Source organism: Drosophila obscura, unplaced genomic scaffold (genome assembly GCF_018151105.1).
Source record: "Drosophila obscura isolate BZ-5 IFL unplaced genomic scaffold, ASM1815110v1 contig_37, whole genome shotgun sequence".
NCBI classification, from domain to species: Eukaryota; Metazoa; Arthropoda; class Insecta; order Diptera; family Drosophilidae; genus Drosophila; species Drosophila obscura.
In genome coordinates, this window is record NW_024542825.1 from 792,851 (window position 1) to 813,861 (window position 21,011).

A 21,011-nucleotide genomic window follows, 5' to 3' on the forward strand; every position below is an offset into this window, starting at 1 on the left:
AATTTTGTTGTTGTTGTTGTCGTTGTCTGCTCTGCCAGCTCAACAGGCAGAGATGGTGGATCGATCTTTCACATTGTTGTTGTTGTTGTTGTTGTTGTTGTTGTTGTGTTTTGTGTTAAATAAATAAATCTCCTTAAAACATACGTAATAGAAAAATGTACAAAATTACAGACAGACAGACACACACACTGACACACACAGCTACTTGTAGGACTAACTAGAAAACATTTTTACAACTACAATTATGGGTGGCTGGCTGGCTGGGTGAGGGGAGGGTTAGCAGAAGGCACACGGTATACACAGAGTTGAGGATTAGCTGGTGGACAGGACAGATCAGTGGACAAGGCTTTAAGTAGAAGGATCCTTAGCTTAGGTTGTTTTCACGCAAAATGTACAATAAAGGTTGTGGGAGTCAGCTCTCTCTCTCGCTCTCTCTCTCTCTCTCTCTCTGTCGCTTAGACGCAGTAGGATGAGGGCACTTCGAAGATAATGCTGCCAGCGGAATGACGGAAATTTGGATTCTCCACATTGGCCGCACCCTCGACCACAATGTTGCGCGGCTTGTCGCCCAAGCGGCAGGCAATATTACTGCTAACATTCACGCGCAGTTCCGTGCCCGTAAAGCTGCAAGAGAGTACGAAATTTAGAGACGGGCTGCTTGGCTGCAGTGTTTTTGGGGGAGACTTACTCATGGTATTTCTTGCACACGATGCCCACCAGCTCACCAATGCGATCTTCACGCAGTGTCGTTGTCTCGCCTTGCAGCGCAAACACCAAATCGTTGTTCTTTGGCGAGTGGAAAACAATAAGCTGATCCCGTCCGGGCGTCACACTGATCGATGTTAGCTGTGGGGGGGGGCAGAAGTGACAGTGCCAGAGAGGTTAAAGGTGAACTCCAACCAACAGCCAACTAGAACTCACCTCTCTGATGCCAATGGAGCGCTGCAGATCGCGGAACTTCTTTTTGATGCCATCCAGCTTGTATATGGTGGAGTCCGTGACAATGAACGCCCGATCCGCCTGCTTGTTGTGCCGATTGAACTTCTTCACGAAGCCCGAGAAGAGCACCTGGCGGAAGGAGTCGCCGCCGCCGTGGTTCTTCATGTTGCGCACATTCGTCGTGTACGAATCGTAGCCGCTGTTGTCCTGCGAATTGGACAGATAGTCGCCCAGCCAGCGCCGCTGCTGGCCCCAGTAGGGACGCCTGCCCGCCAGCGCAGTGGCCGCAATGATCTGCAGTCGCAGCTGGGGCCACTCGCTGCGCGGATACTTGCGCAGTATCATGCACGCACGCCAGAAATCGAAGATGCGATGCAGCTTGGACTCGGCCTTGCGGCCGGCCAACGGCGGCTGGGGCCACTGAATGCTCTTGCCGTAGTCGCGCAGCTGCTTGGCATTGCGGAAGCGATTGGCCAGCTCCTGGACGTAGCTGCGCAGCTTGTACGTCTTGTAGGCGCGCATTATGGCCATGGCGGCCCTCATCTTCTTGTAGTTGCGCCTGGCTATCCAGCCGCGCACCTGCTTCTGCAGCAGCGTCACAATGTGCGGTATCATCTCGTTGCGCTGCTGTTCCAGCGCGAACAGCGTCTTCGGCGAGCGTATAAAGATCTTGGTGTGGCCGTATTTCACGTCCTGCGCGAAGCCCTTCTCCTCGATGAGCACCCGGACGCCGTCGCGATCGCTGCCGGCGCGGAAATTGGGCCACGTGTACTGGGAGATCATCTTGTAGCGCAGCAGGAACTTGTCGTAGCGCTGGCGGTGCACAAAGCCGGCGCGACGCACGCGCACGTTCTCGAGCAGACCCAGGTAGCGCACCTGATGCTGCACCCGCTCCTCATCGAACACGGTCGAGCTCTTGATGTCGTTGGGCTTGACGCAGCGCACATAGAAGGGCTCCTTCTTCAGAAGCGTCACCACCAGCTCGGCCATGGAGCGCTGGAAGAGTGTGCCCGCTGTCAGCGGCCGTTTGGTGGTCTTCTTGATGTCCTGCGCACCCTCGGGCCACATTTCGCTGAGGTTCGAGTCCTTGGAGTTGTGCAGCAGTCGCTTGAAGTCCTGGTACAGCGTGTCCTTGTTCTTTTCGATGAACCCATTGATGTTGTAGATAACATCGCCGGCGTAGTGCGTGATGCGGAAATCCTCGCGATGCTTCAGCTCCTTGTCGGTGGGCTTCAGCTGGCGACTGGTGTAATGCGGATGCTTGCTCAGGTTCTTGTCCATGGCACCCAGCAGTGTGTCGTCGGTGACATTGCCCACACTCAGACAGGCCTCGTCCATGATGGCGATAATGCCCTTGTGCGGCTGCTCCACCAGATCGCAAATGATCTGCAAGGGATTAAGCGGTACTCAAGGGCGTTGCTTTGCATTGACTTTCGTTGCGTTGCTCACCTTATTGTTGAAGTAATCAATGTTCGTCCACTCGATGCCCTCACGCTGGTACTCCTCCTGCTCCTGCTTCAGCACCAGTTCTAAGGGATTAAAAAAAACATAATTTAATTAGCTTAAATCCAAAATGAAATCCACAATCCACACTCGACACGCACCAATGAACAGCTGCTGCAGCTTCTCGTTGCAGTAGTTAATGCAGAACTGCTCGAAGCTGTTCGAATCGAAGATCTCAAAGCCATAGATATCGAGCACGCCAATGACGGAGTTGTGCCGCGCCTGCGTCTTGCTGCCGCGGAACAGAATCGCCCGATTGATGCGCGATATGATCCAGGTGAAGAGGCGATCGTAGATGGCCTTGGCCAGCGCATCCTTGCCGTACTCCGCCTGTGTGGCATTGTGATCCTTCTGCATGACATTGCCACCGGCGGCAATGACGCGCTTGGTCAGTGCCGTCGACAGCTCCGATTCGGTGACCTGCAGCAGCTTGGCCGTCGACTGCAGATGCTGCTTGTTCGTAATCACCAGCTCATCCTCAATGGCTGCGGATGGGGTTAGTTCAAAGTTAGTTCAAATTTAATGGGCATAGATTCCTCTGTCTGTCTGTGTGCGAAACTCACTCTGAAACTCCACATTGCCCAGGTGCAGCACAGCGGCGACTGTGCGCCAAATGGTGTGCACCTCATCCGCGGAGAAGCCCAGCGTCTTGAAGGCGTTGCAGGTGCCCTTGTAGTCGGACTTCTCCGTCAGTATGTCCATGCTGCCCTGGTTCAAGTAATGATATTTGCCCGTCTCCTTCTGCAGCTCATACTGACGCAGCTCATTGTCGTTGGCTCCGCGCAAGAGCTGAAATGGAAACCCCAATGGGGGGGTGGGGCCATTAGTTCAGGCAGCACAAATTATGCAGTGACCATATCTATGCCGCTAGTATTTAGCACAGCAGACAATTAGCGGACGTGCCTGTCCATTATTGAATTTCCGTTTGGCCAATTTAGCTGCGGAATTTCCCTATGCTTAACTAGAGAGGAATTTTGGCTCAGCACGGAGTGAGTGAAAACCCCCAAAAACATACGTTATTTTATCTATAAGAAATCACACCCTTTAACAGTTACTTTTGCACCCGTTACTAGCTATCAAAGTGTCTCACGAATAAGTGGGAAAGTCCACTAAGCAAGTAACTATCTGTGGATCTATCAGTCATAATTATATATAGCCAAAACACACACACACAATGCAATCTATGATCGATGAGGCGCCAAATTTCGTACTGTATTTATTTCCGGCAGCGTACGACAGTTAAAAATAAAAACTATGAAATAAAAATTAATTTTTGATTTTTATAATAAAAATCTGAAAACTCTAATTTTACTACTTTTTTTTACAACTCTGTTTGCCAATACCTATAACGAAAAAAATAAAAGCCTGGTAAATAAGAAAAGAGTTATAGCGTATATAAAAAAAAAAAAGATTTACTTAATAACTAATTTTTTTGGAAGTATTTTTTTACAACTCTTGTTTTGCATTTTTTAATACAAAATTTTAAATATAAATCATTGTTTCTATTTTTTAATAAATACTGAAAATAAGAGTTATAAAAAAATTCAATTAAATTGCTTATAAAAGTTTATACTTGAAAAAAAATTGGTAAATAAAATAAGAGCTATTAGTGATTTTTATAATAAAAATCAAAAATTAATTACTTAATAACTTTTATTAGCAATTTAATTTAATTTTTTTATAACTCTTATTTTAATTTTTTAGTACAAATTTAAAATAAAAATAATTTTTTCAATTTTTTAAATAAAAACTGAAAAAAAAGTTATACAAAAATAAAATGAAATTGCTAATAAAAGTTTTTGATTTTTCACGATCCTGCTTACAAAATAGCTGTATATTTTTTCATACACCTAGTAAACATTTTGGACTCATAACCCCCCTTATTTGTGAACCTCCCAAGTCATAGACTATACCAGAATCCCGATCAAGCTCAAATTGATTCAGTATTAACACTTTATTGCGGTGCTAATTACTAAATTAATCAATTGCAAATTGCAATTAAATAATCCAGCTGGCAATCGCATAGCTCTGTCAATTAACACCTCTACCGATTAAATCGAACTGAACAATGGTGGCATTATACTCAATATATACTCAATATGTTAAAGGTGCGTTACGCGCACTCTGGCTGTTGCTTGCTCAGTGGATAAGTCTGGGGAGGGGGGTGTGGGTAGGCTAGGGTATGGTATGGGGGGCAGGCTATGTTATCATTCCGATGATATCATCAATATGCCAAGCCAAAGACCAGGGACAACAGTTCAGTAATTGAACTAAATTTAACAACTGTCAGAATGTGTAATTAAATGAATAGTCTTTGCTCTTTTATGTGGTTTTGTTGCGCTAATTAGTTGTGAGACAAGTGCTAAAATTTACTTGAAATATTCATGTGTGTGTGTGGGCATTCCAAAAGTTTGATATATTTTTGTTCATGGCCATGGCGGCTTATCAACGCTGAAATTACCGCGAAATATATGACAAAATGTTCTGGTTTTTGTTTTTTTTTTATTTGTGATATCAGTTTCGATTTCAGTTTTAGCACAACTTACTCATACAAAACGGAAATGAGTTAAAAAAAAAAAAAATAGGGAATATACTCGTAAATATGTGTGCCTGCCTGCCCCTATCTCCTACCCTGCATAAAGCTGTCTCAAATTGCTTTCGCATTCAAGTTAAATGTCCATTAAATGTCGAACACACCCTACAGCAGAGGAACAACAACAACAGCAACAGCGACAATAACTGTCTGCCCAGCCGAAGAGAATAGTTCCCAGCTACCTGCTAGCACAGCACACACGAGAACAGCACACCACCCGAGCACCCACCCGAGCACAGCAATTGACGCCCCATGGCCCTGCCTGCCTTTCGTCACCTTTTCGGCACGCGTCACGCTGACTCACTTGAGTAAATAGTCGCCCACACACATAGCACACACAAGCTGCAGGGAGAGCAAGAGAGTGCGGGAGTGCGAGAGAGTAGTGTAGGAGTAGAACTCAGAGTGCAAGAGTGCGAGTGAGCGAGAGAGTGTAGTGTAGGACTCAGAGTGCGGGAGTGCGGGAGAGGGAGAGTAGTGTAGGAGTAGGACTCAGAGTGCGAGAGTGCGAGAAAGTGAGAGAGTAGTAGTGTAGGAGTAAAACTCACCTGATAGAAACTGTGAAAATTACGTTCGCCAGGCTGTTGCTGCACCACACGCGATTTCTCGAGCAGATAGTTGGTGATGATGCCACCCACGGGATCCGCCTTGTAATCAAACTCAATGTCCATATATTTACCAAAACGACTGGAGTTGTCGTTGCGGTTCGTTTTCGCATTGCCGAAGGTCTCCAATATCGAATTGCTCTGTATGAGCACGTTCTTCACTCTGCAGGGAGCAAAACATATTAAAAAAAAACAAATGAAAACATTAATAAATTTTAAAATGCAATTAAATCGCTGGAGAATTGCACTTAAATGGCTTTTAAAACGTTTCTTTTGTGCCCCGCGTTTCACAGTAATTTGCTAAATGGCACTAGAAATAATCTCTCGCCCATTTTAAATTCCATTTGTGCCACTAAAAATTGGCAATTTCGTTGGGTTATTTTATGTTTGGGGCTTGGCCGCCCAGGGTTTGCTGCTGCGGAGTTCTTTGTGGGTTTTTAATGGTGCACCTTAAACTACGCCCCAAAGTGATAAAAGTCGCTTAGACAAAGTGGTTTTGGAACTGGACTGGACTGGTGGGGGCAGGCAATTAGTGTGGCAATTAATTCGGTAACTTAAGCTTTAGTTTTTGATGTGAATGATGTCTGATGTCATCAGAGTGTCATCACGCGATGACTGTCTTCGGTCATGTGTGTGTGCTGATTATTCTTTATCTGCGGTATGTTGCCAATACCCTTCTGGGGGCCTTTGCCTAATTAGAAATTATTTGCTGGCCTTGCTTCATGCACTCACTGCCAATGAAAATTCCACTTGCAATTTGCATGCAAAAACAATGGCAAGTTAGATTGTTTTTTTTTTCAGTCTGGAGTTTTGTACGGGTAGTATTCAGATATATAGGTTGGGTTGCGGGTTTCCCACTGTCTAGTTCGCAGTATTGTGATGGGGCTCTCAAAAGCATTCTCTCAGCCAGCCAGGCTGAGCTTGAGAGTTGGTAAATTGACAGACAGACTACTCGTAATTTATGGTGTACTCAGTGAAAACGGCTTGGGAATTAATGAACTAGTTCTTGGCACTGAACTGGAAGTATAAAATAAATCTTTAAGGTGGGAGTTATTTATGTTCTTTGCTGTGGATACTCATATATTTTTACTCTAGTGTTTTTAAGCATTTTAATAAAAAATATTCCCAATTATTAATTTTACTAATTATTCATTTTAATTTATACTAAATTTAATTTTTACTAGTTTTAATTTTATATTAATTTAAATTTTAACTGATTTTAATTTTTACTAATTTGAATTTTTATGAATTTTAATTTTTATTAATTTTAATTTTTATTAATTTGAATTTTTACTTATTTTAATTTTTTATTAATTTTACAAATTATTAATTTGAATTTTTATTAATTTTAATTTTTACTAATTTTAATTTTTACTAATTTCAATTTTTATTAATTTTTTTGTTTGTTAATTTTAATTTTTACTAATTTTAAAATTCACTAATTTTATTTTTACTATTTTTAATTTTTACTTATTATAATTTTTTACTTAGATCTCCCCCCTTAGTTCCGTTTCACTCACCTTTCAATTTCGTTCTGTCCCTGGGTATTCGTCACTGCCGCTATGTACTTCATGATGATCTTTGAGGCCTCTGTCTTGCCGGCACCCGACTCGCCGGAGATCAGTATGCAGGTGTCCTGGTGGCGCTGCTTGAGCACCCTGTAGGCAGCATCCGCAATGGCAAACACATGCGGCGCATTCTCGAACAGTTCGCGACCTTTGTACTTGCGTATGGTCTCCGGGCCGTAGATGTTCATCTGTCTGTAGGGATTCATCGAGACGCACACCTCGCCGATGTATGTGTAAATGGAGCCAGCTTGGAAACTATACCAGAGAGAGAGAGAGAGAGAGAGAGAGAGAGAGCGAAAGATTATTTAATGCAATGTTTGGAAATACATTTAATTTACAAAAAATAGATATTGGGGCATTGGCTAAAATAAATGCTCCCATTGTTGGGAGTATCTGGGTATGTGGGAGCCAGCACCAGCACCACCCGTGGTTTGGCGCCTGTGGATTTCTATTCGAATATGTTTTGCCAGAGATCTGGGTTTATATGCCACCTCTCCGCGTAATCTCACGGGGTGCGCCGTATAATCAAATTGATTGCAGTCGATGATGCCTGATGTGTGCATCAAAATTTTGATCATTTCTTTTTCCTTTTTTTTTGATTGACTGAAAGGGGCGCATGGCTGGCTGGCTGGCTGGCTGGCTGGCTGGCTGGGTGTGTGGGTGGTTGGTTGGGTGTGTGGCTGGCATTGTGCATTTATTTTGTATGCAGTTTGTAAGGCGCCAAAAGAGTTCGAGTCTGCAGTTCGTTCAGTTCTGTTGTGTTGATTAAATGATGAACTGAATGCGCGCTAAGTGGGTCAATTTGGATGGACGGGGGGGCAGAATGGCCAGAGGTTGGGGCGGATATATCCATAGAATTTTTCAATCTGTCGAAATGTGAGGCATGCAAGCAGTTCTGTTTTTAGAATATGTAAGCATCATGGAAACGTAAAGTATTGTCAGGGAAAATCAATCTGAAATGGAAAATATAATTCTGAAATTTGCTTAAAATAAATTAAAATCATTTCTGGACTTAACTAGAGCCCAAGTATTTGGATATAATGAATAGTAATTAAATATAATTCTTCTAGAGTTATTTAAGTCAATATTCATTTATCTTTTAATGCTATAATAATAGAAATAAAATTCTAAATATATTTTAAGGAGCTTCTTCCATTTATTATTATTTATTTATATTTATTTATTTATAATTGCTTCAAAAAACCTGAAACTAATTCTTAATGAATTAGTTAACTATTTATTTTAAATTATATGAAAATCCTGATTAAGCTAAGCAAACCAATTGAACTAAGCTAGTGGCCTCATATACAAAGTAACTAGTTCCAGAGCGCTATAATCTGACATAATCTAAACAATTATCAGAACATAAAAACTATAATGATAGCGCTAAGCCAAGCAACAAATATAGCGCCTTGGTCTGGAGGAATTAGTTCCATTGAACTAGCTTAAATTCAGTACTCACACACCTACAGATCAAAAGCCATTGCAATCTTATCAGCAACTAAGAATTGTACCAAAGATAGTGCAGAACTTTCCAAGGAACAGAAAAACATGAAACTCAAGGTGGAACGGGCAAAGGAAAATATTTCCATTCAACTTAAGGAATTAAAAACTGATAAAACACAATCAAAAGTGGCACAGAAAAGAGGCAAGTAGAAGTGGATTAGATTGAGCTTAAAAGGTGCACTAAAAGAGTGGAAATATTAAAGTAATTTAATCATTAAAATATTGCCTATGAATAATTATCACTAAGGCGTCCCGCCTGAGCCCCAAGTTAGCTGCAAATTGTATGCCAAAGACTACACACACACACAGTGCAACGTGCGCTGTCTTGGCTAATACTGGCCCATAAAATAATGGTTAACTCTATTGCAATTACAGCAGAGGAGCGCCAAGAGAGAGACTGTGCAACAGGTATTACAAAACCACAAAAAGCGCCGCCTGCGACTGCCCAAAGACTGCCCGGCCAGAGTCAAGCCCCTAAAAAAGCTACAAACAAAACGGAGAAATTGTTAAAACAAAACCAAGCCAAGCCAAGCAAAGAAAAGTAGTGAAAAATGATTAAGACAAAACACACACACACAGTTAATGCCAGCGCCGTGCCTTTTTGTTTGTATTTATGTTTTGGCTGGTCTGTGCGGGTCGGGCGTACACCCAGGCGACCAGAAGTCGGGCAACACATGTTTTTACTTAAGTTTTTCAGTGTTTATTTATAGACAGGTTGCTGGCTGGCTTTTCAGCTTTCTGTTTCGTTTTCTGTAGCTGCGACTGTCTCTGTGTCGGCTGCTCTTTCTGTTACTGTTGCCGCCACACATTTGGGTCACAAATGTGACAGGCGACAAATGGCAAAATGTGTGCCCTCAGGGCGTTAATAATAGCGCTGAACTAGTGAACTCCAGGCAGTGTCCAAGAAAGCGTTTAGTACGCTTGTTAACTTTTAGGTACAACAAGGGGGTCAGCCATCATACGCGTGGGGTGGGGGGGGTGTCTCCGTCTTAGCAGCGAAAAGGGCAGGCAGCAAGCAGCAAGCAGCAAGCCTCTTAGTCTCCATTTCGTGTGTGATTTCTATGATTTCCCCATTGCCTGCCCGCCGAGGTATGTTCTGTCTCATATTGACACCTTGTCAGGTGTGTGGGGGGTGTAGTGATGGGGCACCGCCCACGTGGCGCATGATTGACGTGCCATCAACAATTTATAGGTGGCATGACTTTCCACTTGCCTTTTGCGTAGGCGTTCAAATGAGGCTATAGAAATTACATTTTGGGCGCAATTGTTACGGCTATGAGCTGGACTTCATACCATCTGAGCTGGCCAGGCTGGCTGGCCAGGGCAACGCATGAGATCATTCAACAGGTGAGTGAACGCTGAAGGAGGTTCCCGAATTACTTGCGGGATTTATTAAGCAGCGTCAATGAAAGTGAACGATTCTTTGAGTCGTTGAACAGCTCAATCTGGGACAAGTTATGCGGCAGTTAAGATCTTAGCTTATGACTAAATATATTTCCATTGAATTAGCGTTGAAGCTGTTAGATTCTGTTGGCAGACAAACGAAATTAGCAACTAATTCTATTTATTTCACGCTAATGAAGTAAATTAGTGGATGCCAGCATTAGTCTGGCATTAGTTTAGGCCTTAAACTTTAAGCTATGAGTATGAGGTTCTTTTCATGAATAGTATCCATTGGATTGCTCAAGTAGTTTATCAGCATTAATTTATTTATTGTTATATATTTTAGTATATATATATTAGTTATTAATTAACTAATAAAATTGTTTAATTGGAGACCCGAGCACAGTAATCATTTGTCAAACATATTTTATAAGCTAAAATCCTTTAAGCTGATGCACAATTTTTACTTGAATTATTATGAGCTTGAAATTAAATGTGTATTAAATGCATTGCTCTATTTTAAATGCCCATTGAGAGCTGTTAAACATTTGTTATTTATTATTATTATTATTTTTACATATTATATATTATAATTATAATTTTTTGCGGTGCTAAAGTTTGACTGATGGTTTCTCGTCTCTGGCATAAATTCCCCTGAAAAATAGCTCCTTTAATGTCTTGCCTTAATCGGCTTAGCTCTTTTATTGTATCATATGGCACTTGCTCTCCAGTAATATTTTCATACATCTGTGCATATATATTTACATATTGTGTGTACCCAACTGCTGGCACATGATTTCTGTTCTGTTGTGTGTTTTGTTCTTTTTAAGCTTGGGGCTTTCCCCCCCTGCTGCTGCTTGAATCCCAAACATAATCATAAAATATTTTCTTCATTCATTCTTCTTTAGTTGCGTCTTCTCTCCAACACATTTTCATTCTTTCGCGCACTTCATAAACTTCAAAATTCCAACCCAGTTGACTGGGTTATTCATTATAATGATTTTTTGCAGCTGGCTTGGGCTTTCAATGTGCTCATCAGCTGTCCGCAGTCTTTTATTATTTACTGGACGTGTTACAGGGGTCTGCTGCAAGACCAGCAAATGACGTAATCAAAGATAAAAGAGCGCGCAAAAAGAAAACAACGAAATCAACAGAATTTCCAGATATTATTGTACAAAATAAAAATAAAATAAAATGTACACATTCCAGCAACAATTTGTTATGCAGATATGTCTTTATTTTCTGAGTGTTTCACAGCCTGTTTACACACTACTTTTACCGTGTATTATACGGCGTATCCATTTTGCATTATTTTATTAGCGTTTTGTGAGTCATCTTTCCTGATCTGATGTTGTGCGCGAAGACCTTCAATATTGTGTTTGAATTATTTACATTTATCAATGAACAAATTGCTGGCTGAGCTTTCGGCTTAGCTAACACGTTTAAGGCAAGTGCTGTGACTCAGCTTCGTCTGTTGCTGTTCTCAAACTGCAATTTGCATGTTGTCATTAAATATTTGCAAGGCATTTTATACTACTCCTCATCCCCCGTGAATCATGAATCATAGTCGTACAGTACTCCGTACTGTTTGGCTAGGAAACATTTTTACTACGCACCAGAAAGGCCACACAGAAAATCGATAGGTTAACTTTTGCATTGCACTTTTCGCATTCGTTGTGGAAAATGTTTTTGTGCTTTTGGGGCTGACGTCATAGGTTTGGGCTTTTAGTGGGTCAATGTTTTTATTTCGCTTTTATTGGGGGTTTGTTTCTGCTCTTGTCTAATTGAATTTGAGCGATTTATTGAGCGATTTCGATAGCAGAATGAATAATAGAAGAGCAGCCAGATTGAATGTGGCACACTCGAAGGTAGCGGAGTAGTTGATGGAATAGGCGATAGATATGCGATAATAGGCGGTAGAATTTATTTATTCAAAATATTATTTATAATACATAAGCAGTAAATTAGGTTTTATATAACTAAAAGCGGAATAAAGTAACGAGTAACTAATAGCGGAATGGAGTAACGAGTAACTAATAGCGCAATAGAGTAACGAGTAACTAATAGCGCAATAGAGTAACGAGTTGCTAATAGCGGAATGAAGTAACGAGTAACTAATAGCGGAATGGAGTAACGAGTAACTAGACTTTAGAGCTCCCCCCATAAAGGCTGGGAACAGTCATTATTTTGAGAGTATTCCCCGAGTAATTGAAGAGATCCGTGGAAAATAAAGCAAGTTGCTTCTGATACACTCTTTTAAGCGCTTATTGGTTTTAAATGTGACGCGGGAACTAACATGTTACCAACTCAAAGACTCGATATACAACTTTAAAATGAATAAATTAAATAAATAAAATAAATAAATATGTATCGAATACAATTTTTTAAATCAATTTAGAAGAATGATAAAATAAATCATAATTTCGAATTCAAATGTCTAAAAATTGTGTCCTACACTAAAAGCAAATAGCGATTGCCTTGATATATCACTTTCGATCACTTTCATAGCCAAGTAAAATATAGCAAAAGAAAGTCCGATCTATCCGTGCGTGTAAGAGGTCAAAAGCCCACGCTAATTTCTTGAACGGCTGCCAATAATTGCATTTATGGGAAACAGAACTGCCAGAAAGCCTGTCTGCCTGCCTGCCTGCCTGGTTCTATCTCAAGCATTTTAGCCATCTTTCCGTTCCTGACTGACCGCAGCCACCAACAGACAACAGACAAGAGAGCAGACAGCAGAGGGAAGACGGAAGACACATCTGTGTAGCCTCTGCGGAGAACAAAGGCGGCAATAGAATTTTTCACACAGCGCATTTTTCACAAGACTTTCCATTTTCATTGCATTTGCATTGTACATCATGTTCTGGCTGCTGGCTGCTGGCACTCTTCGTTTTCTTTTTCTGTTTTCTTACTCAATTTGCGCAATGCACAATTGCATCTTGGGATGCTTTCAAATTAACTTCAATTTACACCCAAAAGGCAGAACAGCAGAAAGGCAGAAGGCGCAAATCAATTAACAGGAGCAGCACTGAGGAGTGGGGCAGGGAGCTGCTGCTGCTGCTGGACAGACAGGGCGCTAGAACTTGATAAAGAATTGTGTAAACGAAAGGCAGATGCATATACAGCCCCGTCCATACTCCAAATGCACCCAGTAAAAGTTATTGCAATGCGAATGACAAACATTGCTCTGAGCTCTGTAGGATAAACAAACAGAAGAGCAGCAGCAACAGCAGCGGCAACAGTGGCGCGTCGTCTAGACTCTAGACGGGCTCTCCAGTCTGTTCCTCCTGTGTCTGCCACAGCCTCCGTCTCGCTGCTTTAGTTTAGTTTGAGTTTGCCCAGTCCCCCCCTAGTTTATGCTGTTTTTCTTTCCCAGAATTTGCACATTAATGTGGGGAAACAGAAGTGAGAGATACCAGAGCTCCCAGAGATCCCAGCGATTTCTGTTACGTGGCAATCAAATCGAATCGTTGCCGCTTGGTTGCCGCCGTTATGTAAATGATTTGATTTCCGTTTGGGTATCGGTAGAAGTGCTTTTCACACTTGGAGCAATTGACAACTCATTTGATAAGCGCTTATCAGCAGACAGGCAAAGCTAAGAAGCTAAGAAGGGGCAGAGGTAGGCTGGGGGTGGGAGGAGGCAACAATCGAGAAATGTTTACGGCGAGGCAGCGTTGAAAGAGATTCCCTTTGAACTGCAACTGCAACTGGCAGGATGGAAGTTTTCCCCCGCCCCGCTTCGCTTTTATTTCCACTGTAAAAATAAACAGGGATTTTAATCGGCAATTTAAAAAGCATTCCTGAAGTATTGAATAGCTTGCTGCTGCCAGAAAAAAAACCATCGAAACACTTGTACAAATAAGCAGTGGAATCTGTAATAAATGCCCATAAAAAAAAGTGCAGGAAAAATAAAACCGAATTTGATATCAAATAGGGGAAACATAATCCCCTAGAAGGTCTTCAAGTTACCAAAACAATTGCATAAGCAGAAGCCGAAGTCTGTGCCCCGCTTATCACCTTGACGATAAGTATTACCCATGTCCAATGCCCGTACCGTACGTGGGCCGTCAATAGTAGCCAAAAAAAAAAAACCCCAGACCCAGGCAGGCTATCGATGTACTTTCTGCGACTACTTCTGGCACTGGCAATCTTATCGGCTAGCAAATAAATAAATAAATGCTTGCCCCTAAGGAATGCGACGTATCAGGGTGTAGCTGCCACACCACACCACACACAAAAAGCTGCAGCCATATGTGAGCGAGTGTATTATAAAAACAAATTGGGGATTTTTTATTATTATTTTCTGCTTTTGATAAATACTATCAATTGTGGGGGCTGAGCGATAAGATTTGCCCAAGTGCTGCCAGAGAACTCTCAAGAGTTATTCTATTCGTGTAAAGTGACACCAAACCAACATAAATAAATGTTTTATTTTATTTTTTCAGTCTCGGAGTTTTTGTTTGCCCACAAAAAAAAAATAGCTCTTCACTTAGCACTCAAAGCCAACAAAACAGTTTTTATTTTCAGTGCATTTTCATTTTGATTGTCGTCTGTGGAATACTAAAATCCTAAGCCTTGACCAAACCAAAAAAAAAATGAAGTAAAAATAAAATAAAATAAATTTAATGGAAATATACGAAAAGCATTCAAAAATGAAATTGAAATGCAGTTTGCTGTTTGCATTGAGCGTCTAGGGGACGTCACTTTAATGATTCATTTCGATGCCTGGCCTAAATCTGTAGCTGTAGCTGTAGCTGTAGCTGTATCTGTATCTGTAGATGTTTTCTTTTTCTCACTTGATAAGACAAAAGGCAATTTATGAAGTGTGGCACTTGCTGCGGCAGCACTTGAAGATCACAAGAACTGAGGCAAGCAAGAACTGATTTGTGGGGCTGAAATAAAAATGTTTCAAGAGTGTTTTACGGACTCAAAACTCTTCAGTTAAAAGTTCAGTAAACTGTGGTAAATTTTATTTTATAAATTTGTAAGCCAAAAGATCAACAGTGGACCAGAGCACCCACCACTCGAGTCATTATAATCTGCATGTAAAAAGATCAAGGAACCCCCCCTTTAATGCTGATTCCTCAAAGTGTGAATTTGCTGCCCACATAATTTTATTTTTGGCTCATTAAAATTGTACAAGATCAGGCGGTACTGGATCACCTCGTTAAGCACATTTTTCTCGTTGTCATTTAATTTAAAATCCCCCAAAAATAATATCAAGAAAATTCATAGCCGTAATAAATGTATTTTTTTTTTTTTTCCCAGCAATATAAAGTTCAACGGCAGTTCATGGGATCTACATGAGTGAGCCACAAAAACTGTAAACAGAAGCACGAAAAATGATGATCTACAATGGAGAATCTGGGCCAAATAAATGCGTAAACAAAACCGAAAACCGAAAATGAAAACTAAACGAAAGATCGAAGTACAGCGAGTGCAACTGATGGGTCAAAGGGCAATCAATCAGTGCATTTTATGGCACTCTTGTGCCCTACCATGTGGAGGACACTTGACTTAATGGCAGTCATAAAAACAAAAACCAAAAAAACTCTCCTTGGGCCGCTCTGCCGCTCTGCTGCTCTGCTGCTCTGCTGTGAACTTGGGCCCAGATCAAACAATTCAGGAAACTCTTTTTTAGGTTTTCTGGTAGGTAACTCAAACAAGTTTTCTTTCAAGCACATTTTTTTGTTTCTTTTTCTGTTGTATTTTGTGTTGTATTTTTTGTTGTATTTTGTGGGTGAGTCTTTGGCCAAACTGACGCCATCAACCGGTTTGTATTTTTGGCTACGCCATGGCATTTTTATTCCAGCCTCTTTTTGTTGTTGCTCGCTTCGGCATTAGTGTTTTGTTATTGTTGACTCGTCGAGACTCGAGTATCTGCAAGATACACAGAGGAGTGACTCAGAGCAAGAGCAAGGGCAAAGCTAAACCGAGAGAGCCTTTTAATAAATATATATTTTGTATTGAAAATAAAATAAAATAAAAGAGGGCACTCTTGGGGATATTTTGGGTTGCCAAAATAAAAGCAAAGAAGACACTCGCTGTGCCAAGTCCATGTCCATCCCAAACAGATGATGTCATTGCCAACAAACTACGACAGCAAATCTAAGGAAAAATGCATAAAGCAAAACATTTCGACGCGTCGAAGATTAAATACGCTATGGCAGTTTCAGCAGCAATAAAAAAATATTGCAATAAAAAAATAAATATATATATAAATATTTCTATATAATATAAATATGTATATATATAATATAAATATACATATATTTATTAGATAAATTTGAAGAGCAAAAAAACTGTCTCTGCAGCTTAAAATTTATTAAAATGTATTATATATTTATTTATTTATTATTATTTATTATTTATTTATTTATTATTTATTTATTAAATATTTAGCAGCTCTTAAATTAGAGCAATCGCATGGGAATCAAAGGACAGTAATGTAGATCAAACTAATATATAATTTAAAAATTCCTAGCTGCTTCCTGCTGGCTGTAGCAAAGTGCCTACCCAAGCCTATAGCACCCTTCTGCTCCGCCAAAGAGTATATTGCCCATACAAATGTAAACCAAATGAAATGCAGTTATTTCCCATTTGGCCAACGCAATGAAAGTGAATTTTGTTTTAACTGCAATTTCATTTTATTTTCTACACGTTTTCGCCTTTTTTCTTCCAATTACGTGTTTCGCTTTTCTTTTTTTTTTTTTTTAGGTTTTGGCTCGTTTTTGACCCTCAATTTGTTGGGGGGTTTTCCTTGTGCAACAAATACTCGTTGTGATTTTTTTTTCCGGGTTTTCAGCTGAATATTTATTAATGGCAGAGCAAATTGATTCGTGTTGTGGTTATGTCTTATGTCTTATGAAAAAAAAAGAAAAGAAAAAGAAAATCGTGTGTAATTATCGCTGAGCTGATGATTATGCAATTAATCCAATTTCCAGCGCAACAATTGCTGTTGCTGTTGGCTTTGATAAGCGGTTTTATGATCCACATAATTGGGTTAACATCTTTTTGACATTAAGCTGCTGTTAATTATAGTTTTTGGTTGTGCAATCGATGCACAGACCAGTGCAACCATTTATCATATGTGCCATGAATGAATGATCTTTAGTGATTCAATATCCACTCAGCCACTGCCAGCCACTGCTGCCTAACCAATTAATTTTTCCATTTTTCGATTCCCAAACCGATTCGGATCTGACAAGCATTTGGCTTTGGCTTTGGCTTTTGGCTTATCAAAGGCAGCGGATTCGTAATTGTGATATATCGTCTGCTGAGTGTGTGTGTTTAGTAATTAAATATGCCCATACATAGTATATGTCTGTGCCTACTGCTACGACTCGTATAATTGAATGAATCACTGCCCAAATAATGCGTTGAGTCAAGTAGGATTTCGGTTTGAAGTGCCTGGGCCCTGGGCCCTGGGCCCTGGGCATTCGTAATGAAGTGATGAAGCACTTCATTATCATATGAGCAAAGCGAAACTATTTCCAACAATTTTGTAGACCCATTGCTAATCAGCAAGATAAATATGTGGACATGACAATGTAGCGAGAACTTTTCGTGATAGCGATCGTTTTTACATGAAACTTAGCGAGGCATGCAATGCAACGACCCGTGGCAGGTGGTTGGGGTAGAGACGCCAACAGGCACCGCACACAAACACAGGCAGATAGAGTGCTTCAAAGGAAGCACAAGCACATGCAACAAGTTGTTGACACACGCCGCATGAAATGACATACTCTGCCGCTGCCTGTGCCTCTGCCTGTGCCGCTGCCTGTGCCGCTGCCTGTGCCTCTGCCTGTGCTGTGTGTGGGGGCTTCTGTGGGCTGTGTGTTTGCTGTGGTGCGCAGGTAAAGGAACTCCAATATAATGGACCCTGCACAGCCACTGACAGTAACTATCAAAACATGCTAACTGGAACCAACCACAGTGCTGGCCACACAAATATTGACACGCGGAATGCAGGGCCCCAGGCCACAGGTGGGCAGAGTACTAGCCTAGGGATTGTTGGGCTAGCAAATGTGTAAAGTTATTGTTGATATATGTACCCAGTTATTATTATATAATGCCATATTTATTTACGGTTTATTGTTTTATTATTTGATTTATTTTAATTATTTTATATGCAGTAGTTTCTCAGACAACTCAAAATTCACTCAGATCATTAGTTAGTTTAATTCTATTGTGATTCTATATAATATATATAATGTATTGTAATATATAATATATTCTATAAAGAATTGTTCAATTTCCAAGTTAGATTATTTTGAAAAAGTTTCTTTTGTGCGTGTTTTAAGCCAAAACTAGATTTAGCTTGGTGTTTTTTTTTTTTGCCATCAAATCTTTATGGATGCTCACGAAATGCGACTTCAATCATTTGATATCTACTCGGCATATTTTATCGTTTCCACCTTGACAGCGTGATCGAAATGGTTTTCAATAGGCAAGCACAAAAATAGCATACAAATTTTAAATCTGTCAAAGTCTGTTGCTTAATTTGAATAAAATTTGAATGGCATAAGGAAGTTCTCCTTTGCACACATATATTCCCATTTTTGCCACATTTTTTCGATGCATCGCTCTGGGCTAAACCTTCTAAGATGTACCCCCATCCTCTTCCTATTTGCATTTCCCTTTTAAATTGTATAAATGGCGCCGCTAATGAATGGTTTAAAAACCGAAAGTCATTCCGTCAACACTCCACTCACTCACTCACTCACAAAAAAAAAAACGAACAGGTAAAGAGTAAAGTTAAACACTCGTAAATGAGCATGCAAATGGGTCCATTGAGCGCGCTCTCAAGTAGAACCAAGCCGACACATGGCAGGGCACCAGGCCAGGCCAGACCACAGCAGACCAGACAGAGCCGGCAAACGGCATGTGGCAGAGTTTAATTGAAAATCCGATAAAAGAAATCAAGTTTAATCGAGCTGGAAAAGCCGAGAACCGCAACCGGTTGGGATGGAGCCCCAGGCACTGGCCCTGGAGCAAAACAGAACAAGAGAAGAGAAGCCTTGAACTAGACCAAGAGAATTTCAAGTGGCAACGCATAGCAGCGTGGAGCGAGAGGACAAGGCCACAAAGGGGCGAATGTGAAATCAATAAATATAAATGTGGGTTTGGCGCTGACTTACCGCTTACGCAAGTTATCCATGAACTTCTCCATGGACACATGATCCAGTAGGACAAAGTCCTGTACGCCTACTTCCCGTTGCAATGCCATTTTTGCTGCTGCTTCTCCTTCTCGTTCTGCTTCTCTCTATTCCTTTGCGTTGTTTTGTTTTGCCCCGTGAGAGCGGGAGAGCGAGTTACGTTACCAAATGCCGGCTGCAATGGCAGAGGGGACGGACTCTCAGGTAAATAAGAGTGAGAGGGGAGGACGATGCTCGCGCGAAGATCAAGAAAATTGGAATATTACGGGGTTCACTTCTTGCTTTTGTTTTGCTTGTTTTCTTCGTCTCTCTACCTTTTCACTCTTTTACTCGATTTATCTCGCACTGTGTTTGCCTTGCGTTTCGCGTCTCGTTCTGAATTTTGATTATACAAAAATATATTTTTTTTTGTCGTTTTTATGTGTTATGTTTTGTGTTTCTGGTTCTGCTGATTTCGACGTTTAATTTCTGCTGTGACAACACACTCAATTAATAAAGAATATATGTATTTTGGGCCTCGATCCAGCACGGCCAATTGGAATGGATCAGTCATAAATTGACATTTGATTTAACACGAAAATTTCACGTCACTGGGCCGGTATAAACATTTATTTGTGGAGAACTTGTTCGGAATGCAGCGACAGCGAGCGCATAAATATATTTTTGCCAGCTGGTTTCGGTTTCAACGCTGGCTAACAACACGACGACGACGACACAACGCACGGAGACGGAAAGCACAAAAGTATGGGAATAAACAAGCGCGCCAACGACCTGCCTCGACGACTATTCAAAAGCAAAAGTTGTTCATTCAAAATCCAATTGTTGTTAAACTGTAGTGCAGTGTGTGTGTAACGGATTTATTACAAAAATACCGTCTGACCCTCATAAATATACCAAAATATACAATGCCATTATCAAAATATACCGTAAATATACTGACGGACACGACAAGACGTTGATATTCTTGGATTTTGATATTCCGTTTAATATTACTAGCTAGCTGGGACTCTCAGCCCTAAACAAATAATTTTATCCGATAGATACATATATTTTTAAGAGATTGGCAAGTTTTCAGAAGTCCTTTTTATTGGATTATTTACATATTAAGGTTCAAACAAAAACGGCCAAAGCATAAAACGTAAATGTTGACTAAATGTGACGTCACATGTTGCTGGTCAACCAAGTTTCTTCTATGCGCATGGTTTTTTGTATACCTTATTTCGTTTAATTGATGTTAAATGTTTTATTCCAAGCTCCATTGAAACATTATTTATGATTTTATCATAGATTGACATGTTTTTAACCTCTTAATGAATATATTTGTGTTTTATATATACATTTATCCCAGTTCTGATACCTATTATTGGAACCCGTGAGCTGCAAAACTTTCTTAATATCTTTAGAACAGAGACTGAGTAGTTTTTGCATTAATTGGAGCCTGAAAATTCAAACAATATCTCAAGTCCATAATATCCATTTTCCCAAGGTATGCAGATTGTTGCTCATTCCGTGCCAAAGTTGCACAACAATGCTGCTACTTCATTTCCCCATGTTGCTGAAATTTTTCCCATACAAATCAAATGCATCTTACGGGAACGCGTATGGAATGACGCAACAATGAATCTTTATTCCATACGCGTTCCCGTAAGATACATTTGATTTTGTATGGGAACAATTTCAGCAGCATGCTGCCACACCACGAAAATGAGGGGAAAGTCTCCACAAAAACACTCTATTCTCCACTGACAAACTCTCCACG

General features: G+C 40.7%; 1 protein-coding gene across 1 annotated transcript; it reads right to left on the minus strand.

Annotated features, from left to right (window-relative positions):
• Positions 1–225: 225 nt before the first annotated feature.
• Positions 226–20,061, minus strand: LOC111080169 (unconventional myosin ID). Its single transcript, XM_022375638.2, has 9 exons — positions 19,235–20,061; positions 7,158–7,460; positions 5,581–5,800; positions 3,006–3,231; positions 2,544–2,927; positions 2,389–2,468; positions 922–2,325; positions 689–846; positions 226–624 (listed from the first exon to the last, which is right to left on the minus strand). Exons 1-9 carry the CDS (start codon positions 19,321–19,323, stop codon positions 456–458), a joined length of 3,033 nt encoding a protein of 1,010 aa, XP_022231330.2. The 5' UTR covers positions 19,324–20,061; the 3' UTR covers positions 226–455.
• Between the last annotated feature and the right edge of the window lie 950 nt (positions 20,062–21,011).